At 53.4% G+C, this 10,000-nt stretch overlaps 1 protein-coding gene across 2 annotated transcripts in view; it reads right to left on the reverse strand.

The window, feature by feature from the left end:
• LOC133119387 (thyrotropin-releasing hormone-degrading ectoenzyme-like) overlaps positions 1 to 10,000 on the reverse strand; it is a 127,658-nt gene that overhangs the window by 104,302 nt on the left and 13,356 nt on the right. For both annotated transcript variants that reach the window (XM_061229940.1, XM_061229941.1), the window contains exon 3: positions 7,771 to 7,897. In XM_061229940.1, the coding sequence (XP_061085924.1) occupies positions 7,771 to 7,897 (127 nt within the window). The remainder of the gene's footprint in view (positions 1 to 7,770; positions 7,898 to 10,000) is intronic.

Below are 10,000 nucleotides of genomic sequence, written 5' to 3' on the forward strand. Positions count from 1 at the left end.
TAAACAACAGAAGCGGGCGGATCAGAAGCGCCTCGGCTGCGGGGCTTTACCGAGACGGCGAGCGATTGGCGCTCGGCAGAACGGGCGCAGAGGTGAGGGGTAATCGCCGGTAAACGCCGCGTCTCGCCCCTCACTGACACCGCTCCGCCCGAAACACTGCGGGCCCCCACTTCAGCAGAGTGCGGGGAACGAGCCCCTCTTCGCCTGCGTGCGTCTTCAAAATCCAAACTCGCAGGAGTAGAGTACACGACTGGGACACTGGAGCCAGGACCGCAAGGGCCAGGAGGTGGTTTACTGCGACCTGGAAGGTTGCTGGTTCGATCCCCGGTGTAGCCACAATAAGATCCGCACAGCCGTTGGATCCTCGAGCAAGACCCTTAACCCTGCATTGCTCCAGGGGGGATTGTCCCCTGCTTAGTCTAATCAATTGTAAGTGGCTTTGGATAAAAGTGTCAGCTACATAACATTAGCTTATTAGCGCAGGGGTACTGATATACCCCACAGGTGTGTTTAGGACTGGAGGGGGGGCGTTGCTAAACTCATCAGACCCAGCGAGGCGGCTTGGTGGGCAGGAGAAATGTTTTTTATCAAGCGTCTCTCTCCGCTCTCGTAAGGCTTTGTTCGGCCGGTCCGGTCAGCGCCCCTCACACCTCGCTCCCCGAAACGCACACAACGGCGGGTTATTAAATACTGGACCCGGGCAAACAGAGAGGAGAGAGGACGGGGGGACGTGCAAACAATCAGCGCTCCAGCGAGTGTCTCTGACACTGGGGGGTCGTGGCGCGGGACGGGAAATTGACAATTAGGCCGGGTTACGGCCCGGGTGACACCCCGCAGCGCGGGGGGGGGGGGGGGGGGGGGCGTTTACGAGCCGGGGAGCGCGAGGGGGGGGGGGGGGGGGGGGAGCGCGAGGGGGGGGGGCGGCCGGGCCCGTGATAAACGAGGGCGGCCGGCGGAGACCAGACACCCAGATTACCAATTACACAGCCGACCTTCAGACAGCAGCTGTCAGCCGCGCGGAAATAAGACCGGCTCCTGCTCCGCGACCCCGCGGCCTCACAGAGTTATCCCCAGCAAAATAAAACAAAAAAAAGACACAAAAGTCGTAAACGGCGTAGCTCTGAATTCAAAAACAGAGAGACGGAGCTTACGACCCGTGCGCGCCCACCGTTCGTCCGGTGAAAACCTCTTTTCGGTGATCATTTTTTACCTCACTCGCTATCTTGGAGGTTCAGGTGTGGCGTTTACCTTTTTTGCGATGCTGTAAAGCAACTTTAAAGAGCGCTCTGGAAATAAAAACTGAATTTAATGGAATTGAATTTCGTATACGACCGAAATCAATACTGATCTGGAGGGAGGGGTGTTTCTGCACGGTCAGAGGCTCTGTGGTGGTGAGGAGTCAGAACCTGGTCAGAACCTGGTCAGAATCTGGTCAGAACCTGGCCAGAACCTGGTCAGAACCTGGTCAAAACCTGGTCAGAACAGCACATGTCAGAATCTGGTAAGAACAGTACACATCAGAACCTGGTCAGAACAGCACACATCAGAACCTGGTGAGAACAGCACACATCAGAACCTGGTCAGAACAGCACACATCAGAACCTGGTGAGAACAGCACACATCACATCAGAACTAGGTGAGAACAGCACACATCAGAATCTGGTCAGAACCTGGTCAGAACAGCACACATCAGAATCTGGTCAGAACAGCACACCTCAGGGCTCAAATGAACGTGAGAGTGGGAGGAGAGCGGTTTGCTAATGCGTCTGACTGACAAACAGCCCCGCATGGAGGATAAGAGAAGGTCTAGAGTGGGATACACCCCACCCTCCTCACAAGAGGGACCCTGTTACCCCCCCCCCCCCCCCCTTTAAAAACACTACAGGGAGGCCCTAAAGTGCCCAAAGATGAGGGTTTTTACCTGCTGTTCCTCACACACTCAACACACCGTTCACTCCACAGGGACTGCGCTTCAAACACCATCATTTCCCCAAAAATATGCAAAGCGCTTCGTTTTTTAAAAATTTTTCTAAAACTTAAAAAGTTCCAGTAAAGCAATCTGGCTTAATGGTAGAAGTTCCCAAAATTGACTGAAAATGAAACATTTTTGGGGAAAAATACCTGGGAGGACTTGAGATGGGTAAAAAGCGTCTTACGCTGTGTTTTCTTTTAAGACGTAAAGCCAGCTGAACAGTGGTGGAAACATTTTAAATGCACTTGATTATTGCAGTATGCAAATGTCGCAAAACATCACTGCAGTGTCTTCAGCTTTCTCCCACTCATCAGAATCATCTGCTGCCACAGAGCGTTTCTGGTGTGTGGCAAGCTAAATAATAGAAGAAGAAAAAAACTGCAGTTTCTGTTTGCTCGAAAGCGGAAACAACTTCCATCATTTCAGCCGGCCTGGCCACCACAGATAACTGACAGCTTTTCCCTTAAACAGCATGGCAAAAAAAATGAAAAATAAAAAAAGGTCTCCCTGCGATGTGTATTCCAGACCAGTGGTGCCCACCCCTGCTCCTGGAGACCAACGATCCTCTCCACACCTCACTCCACAGCTAGAGACGTCGTCCAGCTGCTAATTAGCAGAATCAGGGGCTGCCAAACGCAGGGTTGGAGTGAAAACCTGCAGGACGGCAGATCTCCAGGAGACAGGAAGCCCCAGCTCCAGGCTGTTTGCACCTGCAACTCCTGAAGTACACCTGCGCTTACGTATCTAATAGTCAGCACTGCAGCGTGACATAATCACAGTGCTGTTTGATGAAATGTAATTATGCACGACGCGCGCATTTTAATAGCTAACGCTTGTTATAATACTGTAATGGAGATAGGCAGAATTAATGGACAATCAATTTTCGCTGGTTAAAGCCTCCATCAGAGCAGAACGGCTACAGGTGACCCCCCCCCCCCCAGGTACATGCACCTGAATGGCCAGAGCTGCCACGTCATTCGCTGTCAGTCAACAGGTCCGAGCCAATTACAGAGCGCTTCAATGGGTCAATGCTTCAATGTTCAATCGATCTGATTGGCCGCACAGCCACTGTTCTACCACCCCACACTCCGCTCTGAGAGACAGGCTGGGGTCCCCAGGGCCCCCCCCTCCCCCCTGCCTCCGCACCCCCTCCCCTAAATGAATGTGTTTCCAGTCGCTAATCTGAGATCTGAGGTCGGGCGCTGCTAATGCGATCTCCCCAGCTCCGCAGAGTGGAGCGCCGGTTCCCCCGGGCCCCGGAGCCGGCTGTCTGCCCCCGCGGGCTTCACTGACCCGATCGATGACCCTCCGACACACCATTAGCCTGGGCTGCAGCAGGCGCTAATGCCTGACAAAGCACTGGCTAACGCTCGCTACGCCTGACACAGCACTGGCTAACGCTCGCTACGCCTGACACAGCACTGGCTAACGCTCGCTACGCCTGACACAGCACTGGCTAATGCTCGCTACGCCTGACACAGCACTGGCTAACGCTCGCTACGCCTGACACAGCACTGGCTAATGCTCGCTACGCCTGACACAGCACTGGCTAACGCTCCCTACACCTGACACAGCACTGGCTAACGCTCGCTACACCTGACACAGCACTGGCTAACGCTCGCTACACCTGACACAGCACTGGCTAACGCTCGCTACACCTGACACAGCACTGGCTAACGCTCGCTACACCTGACACAGCACTGGCTAACGCTCGCTAAGCCCAGAGGCTCTCTCTGCCCCACAGCCCCGGCCGCTGATTACCCCCAGCACACCGGAGGTCCTGCCCCCTCCGGCAGGGAGCCAAGCTGAACCAATCACAAGCCTTGGGGGAAGGACACTCAACCCAATTGGCGCAAAGGTTTATGTGCGTCGTTGTAGCATTGAGTGGTTCCAGGGGGGGCTCTAGTAAAATGGCTGAATCCAAAAATCACATACTTAGCCAACGACTCGTACTATGTTTCAATGAAAATCAGTCTGAGATTTAGAGTCCGAGGAGTATGCTCGTATGCGGTTTCGGACGCAGCCATTGTCTTTGGCATACTGCCTGCGTCGAAGTCGTTGAGAAGCTGAAAGGTTTTCAATTTGAGGAGAGCGCTGTACAGTCTCGTCTTATCGTAGAGACAAAAGAGACTGCGCACGCCCCAGTACACACGAACCGAAGACATTGTGAAATAACTGTTCGCACAGCGGTTTAATATTCATCTCCCACGCGTGACCATCGCACTGCACGGTGTGCTGGCTTTGCACCTTAGCCACAGAAGATAGTCATCTCAACCTCTCTCTCTCCTTCTCTCTCTCCCTTTCCAATGACAAAAAAACAACAGGCTCTGATGCAAGCCATTTAGCTCAAATGCAAATTTCTAAAAAGAGATAATGTCTCAAGTCTGACAATAAAAAGAGCATGTTCTTTCAAATGCTGATGAGTTGAATGCCCATGGGCTCACCCCATTGGTGCGCAGGAGTATGATATTAGCCAATAGCACGCCTGGCATCACACACCACTGCACGGCCCACTGGGACGGCCACATCTGCGTACAAACTCACCACGACTGAGACAACAACGCCATCTTAGTCTGACATAAACAACTGGCACAGTCGCACAGAACACCTGCAGAGCCAAGAGTGAACAGCAGGGGGCAGTAACAACTATTCTCTTTCTCTCCCTTTCTCTCTCTCTTTCTCTCCCTCTCTATCTGTCTCTCTCTCTCTCACTGTCTCTCTCTGTCTCTTTCTGTCTCTTTCTCTCTCTCTCTCATACGCCCCACATGTTTGGGGGATCGATGTTTTCACTGAAGGAGATGAATGGACAGTGCGTGACCCAGTAAATAACGTGTCTGGCGAAGGACAGTTTATCTGACGCAGTCACATCTCTGCGCCAGGCGATCCATCTCTCCTTCTCACCCCGCTGTGTGAACGGGTGAACGTGGGGGGATCAGCGCTCACAACACCACACCTCTGCCACAATGCAGGGAATACCCCGTTAACGGCCAGGCTGACGAACACGGTCCTACACATCAAGTCCAGAATGTATACTGGGGCAGCCTGTAGCCGAGTGGCTGAGGTACACGTCAGGGACCTGGACGGTTGGCGGTTCAAGCCCCGGTGTAGCCACGATAAGATCCACACAGCCGTTGGGCCCTTGAGCAAGGCCCTTAACCCCACATTGCTCCAGGGGAGGATTGTCCCCCGCTTAGTCTAATCAACTGTACGTGAGTTATTCCTGACTGGCAGTGTGAATAAGGCAGAAGCCAGCGCACAGACTCCGTTACACAGGGCTGAACAGGAGAGATCTCCCTCCGCTCTCAGTCTGTCGTTCCTCTGACAGGGAGATGAGAGAGGAACACTAAGTGTGAGGGGACAGCTGACGTCTCTCCGCGCACATGAAGGACGGCCGGTATTGGACAGGTACTTTTCTCACACAGCCCGAGATGATAAAAAGTATGAAGAAAAAAATGTACGAGCGAAGGAATAACTTGAGACTCACATCAAAATATTTAATGAAACCAGATGCCCAGAGAGAGAGAGATGGGGAGAGAGAGACAGAGATAGAGAGTAGGGTAGTCACCCCCCCACCACAGCGACCGACTCCTCCTCTCATCTATTTATACCCTCCTGGCAACCCTCTTAAGGAATGACAAATGTGCACCCTGACAAAGTGACAGAGAAGGGGATTGCACTCCCTCAACATGGCAACCCCGGCAAGAGGAACACACGACCGGTGCGCCCGTGAACGACGGGAAACGCAGCGCGCAAAACACACGCTAACGATGTCATCACCCGCCAGGCCTGAAGAGGGGGGGGGGAGAGAGAGAGGGAGAGAGAGAGAGAGAGAGAGAGAGGGAGGAGGAGAGAGAGAGAGAGGAGGAGAGAGAGAGAGAGAGAGAGAGAGAGGGAGGGAGAGAGAGAGAGAGGGAGGGAGAGAGAGGGAGGGAGAGAGAGGGAGGGAGAGAGAGAGGGAGTGAGAGAGAGTGGGAGGGAGGGAGAGAGAGAGAGAGAGAGAGGAAGGGAGAGGGAGAGGGACAGACGTTCCTTTGGGACCCCCACCCACCCCCGAGACGGCCATCCTGAGCCCGGCTGTCGGGTGTGACACTGCAGTGATCTGGAGAAGACGGAGTGGGTGATTAAGCAGCACTAATTCGGGATGTTTAAAACCTGGTGAGCGGGGCGTGGGAGGGCTCTGATGAACAGGCTCTGCGGTGCATCCTGTCCCGGGAGGCCCAACGAGGCGGCTAATGGATCACACCTCTCCGAAAAAACACACCAGCGCCCTCCACATCACACGGGCAGAACACAGACTGTACCACACACACCACAGAACACAGACTGTACCACACACACCACAGAACACAGACTGTACCACACACACCACAGAGCACAGACTGTACCACACACACCACAGAACACAGACTGTACCACACACACCACAGAACACAGACTGTACCACACACACCAGAGAACACAGACTGTACCACACACACCACAGAACACAGACTGTACCACACACACCACAGAACACAGACTGTACCACACACACCGCAGAGCGCCCCGGCATGGTCTCCGTTTCAAACAGAGGCGGTGACACCGAGGTGAAACACAACGTTTCAAAAAGCGCTGAAAAACCAGGAGGGGGGGGGGAAAAAAGGACAAACTCGACGCTCATCCTCCACAACAGCGCGGGGGACAGAGCGAGCCTCGGTCTGAGCGGAGAGGTGCGTTAACACCACGCAGCGGAGCGGCCCAAAATAAGGCACTCTGAGCTCTGGGGCTGAGCCCAAAGCGTCAGCGGGGACAGATCTCTTTCGGGGTGAAGGAGCTTGGACGTGCACTCGGGTTCACCTCGCGGAATCCGGGCCGCTGTTGCGTGCCGCGGTTTTTTGTTACCGGGGCAACGGCGCGTCTCTTAACGCGCCCCGGGGGCCCCCAACTGCCGCCCCGCACCCCGCCGCCCAGATGGCGCCTTTTACGTAACCGCGGCAACATTACGCTCGGGCCACTTCCTCATTGCCCACTTTTCACAACAAATTCTGAAAGTTTATTTATTCATTATCACGCCAGGGGTGACCACTGCGGTTTGGGTTTGACTGGAGATGGGAGGGGGGGGGGGAGGGGGTCACTAATGGCCCTGGTCTCCAGATGGGGTTCTGCCTCCCGGTCGGGTCTGGAGTAACATCCTGCGGTCGTCCGGTTTGATGCGGAGGGGGGGGGGTCACGGTAATCATCGGAGAGCGCGCTCAGCCCTTCCTCCGGGCGCTCATGCATAATTCACACAGCCTGCCTTTAAGCGCAGAGAGGAGCAGGACCTGGGCCCATTACACCATTACCCCGTACCCCCGCGATTAAAACATCCGCATTATGAACCATTACGCTACATCGGAAAAGAAGCCCTGATTTTAAAACATCCGCTTCAGCTTTGTTTTGAAACTGCTTCAACCAACTGGTTAACTAGCTACCAGCTCACCCAAACTACGAATACTAGCTGGTTGACCAGCGCATACCCAGCTAGACCAGCTTTATGACCAGCTTTTATAAATCTTTTTATTTTGGACAAGGCCTCTCCAAGGCACAGTGAGAACGGGCTGAACGGGACCGTACACACAGCCCACTGAGCAGGAGATTACCCGCCATTCCCCTGCCCTGACCAGTATCAGCTCAGCTCAGCTCACAGGAAGCCAGCTGACGCCAACGGGCCCCTGCGTGGCAGGAAACAGGAACTCAAGCGACAGGAAGTCCACGAAGCGGCCGCGCGGCACACGCACACGGACCGCGCTCGATTGCAGGGGGCGTCGCGTGACCCTTACCTAGCTTGGGCAGGGAGTATTTCACTTTGAAATAGTCTTCGTAGAACTTGAGCAGCCGCTTGGTGATCTGCAGGGCGTAGTCTCCCGAGCCCCTCTCCACGGCGTCCGGTCGGGCGTACAGCCGGATCTGCGGACGAAACGGGAAAACGCTCAGCGACCCGGGCGCGGCAGGTCTGTGTTTGTATCGAACCCGCACCCGAGAGCCTCACACACACACACTCTCTCGCTGTGCGGCTGGATCAGTCACCGGGTCTGTCTGCAGAACCACGGCCCTCGAGCTCCGCTGTGTGCCCAGCGTTCTCACAGCCCGGGCCCAAACACACAGACGAAGCGTCGGTTTGTTGAGATGTTTAAAATGACCGCTGAGGCCAGGTGAGAAATGGACTGATGCCCAGCGCCTCCACACACGCGCCCAGCAGGAAGAGGCTCCAGCACAGGAGCCTGGGGGAACATGAAGTACAATCCCAGAGAAATGAAACACGGGGTGAAATCAGATGGCATGCCCAGATCTACCATGACTGAGTAACACAGTTACACTGCTCTCTCTCCCTCTCCTGCCCCCCTCCCACACCCTCCTCCCCCTCATTCTCCATCTCTCTCTCCCTCCCCATCCCTCCCTCTCTCTCCCTTACTCTCCATCCCTCCCCATCTCCCTCCCTCTCTGTCTCTCTCTCTCTCACTCCATCGCTCCCTAACTCAGTCCATCTCTCCCTCTCCTGCCCCCCCTCTCTCTGTCTCTCTCCCACACCCTCCTCCCCCCCTTTCTCCATCTCTCGCTTTCTCGCTCCCCCATCCCTCCCTCTCTCTCCATCCTTCCCCAATTCCCTCTCTCACCCACTCTCATCTCCCTCCCTCTCTCACTCCATCACTCCCAAACTCACTCCCACCCTCTCCCTCATTCCATCCCTCTCTCTGTCTCTCTCCCTCCCTCTCTTTCTCCAGAGGGGTGGGACCGGAAACTCACACAACGCCACAGAGAAACACCCATGGGAGGCGAAGGCAACGCAAGTCACTTATATAAGGATTTTCTGTGACGCTGCGCTGGATAATAATGCGCGATTAGACAGACTCTGTTTGAGCGCTGCAGAAGGCAGAGCCTGCCTTTACGACTGGCCCTTTCCGAATTCAGGGAAACAAATAGGGCGTAAAAATTGATTTCAAAATGAGAACCCGCAGAAAATTAATTTGAAAGTCAATATTTTGAATCCCTGGCGTCTATTAACAAACCTTGATAATGACGGTGTCGTGACTTAATTAGAGTGAGCACACATTCAAAGGCCTCCAAGTCTCTGCACCGAGCAATTAATTCAGAAAATCTAAACGTGTCAAAAATGCGGTCAAATCCGCAACTGTGCCAAGAGCTGCCTTCTCCACCACGATTGTGGGCTGCTTTCAAGCCCCCAAATTATTATTATTACTATTTATTAATATTTATTATTATTATTTTTATTATTATTATTTTTATGATTATTATTATTAAATGCATAAGGCCAGTGCCTTTACAGAATAGGATGGGTAGCGATTCAAAACAGCCCCATCTGCGCGAGATTCACCGAGATTTCACACGACCAATGCAGCCAAATAAGGCCACATGCACACTGTCAATATTATGTCCTTACCTCTATTTCCTCTTCTCGTTCTTGTACAACAACACTGACTATCTTTAATAATTCTCAATGGGAAAAAGGTCAGAATTGGTCAACCTTGATTATATTCACATTTCCATAAACGCCAAAAGAGAAACTAAATGTTTCGTTTCTGAAGTTCACAGAACGAAGCACAAAGCGGCCCTGCTGCATTCAGGTCAATAACATATTGATTCCAGTTTAACTTTTTTGTCCAACATTTAAGTTTACATTTGCACATGAATTTATGACACGCACGCACGCACACACGCACGTACGCACACACACACACACACACTCTGTCCTGTCCAGCCTGGCGGTGGTTTGTTGCGAGCACGGGGTCTACACTGCAGTAATGCTGACAGGAGTATCCGCGTCGTTATCTCATCACACCGGAGAACCTCCTGGCCTCAGGAATGCATTTAAGTGACCATATCAGCCCATCTACAGCGCTGAACGCTGTTGAGTGTCTGGGTCTGTTCACAAAGTGGAACAGAGTGAGTGTGTGTGCGTATTTGTACGTGTGAGTGTGTGTGTGTGTGTGTGTGTGTGTGTGTGTACTTGTACGTGTGTGTGTATTTGTACGTGTGAGTGTGTGTGTGTGT

Source organism: Conger conger, chromosome 19 (assembly GCF_963514075.1).
Source record: "Conger conger chromosome 19, fConCon1.1, whole genome shotgun sequence".
NCBI classification, from domain to species: domain Eukaryota; kingdom Metazoa; phylum Chordata; class Actinopteri; order Anguilliformes; family Congridae; genus Conger; species Conger conger.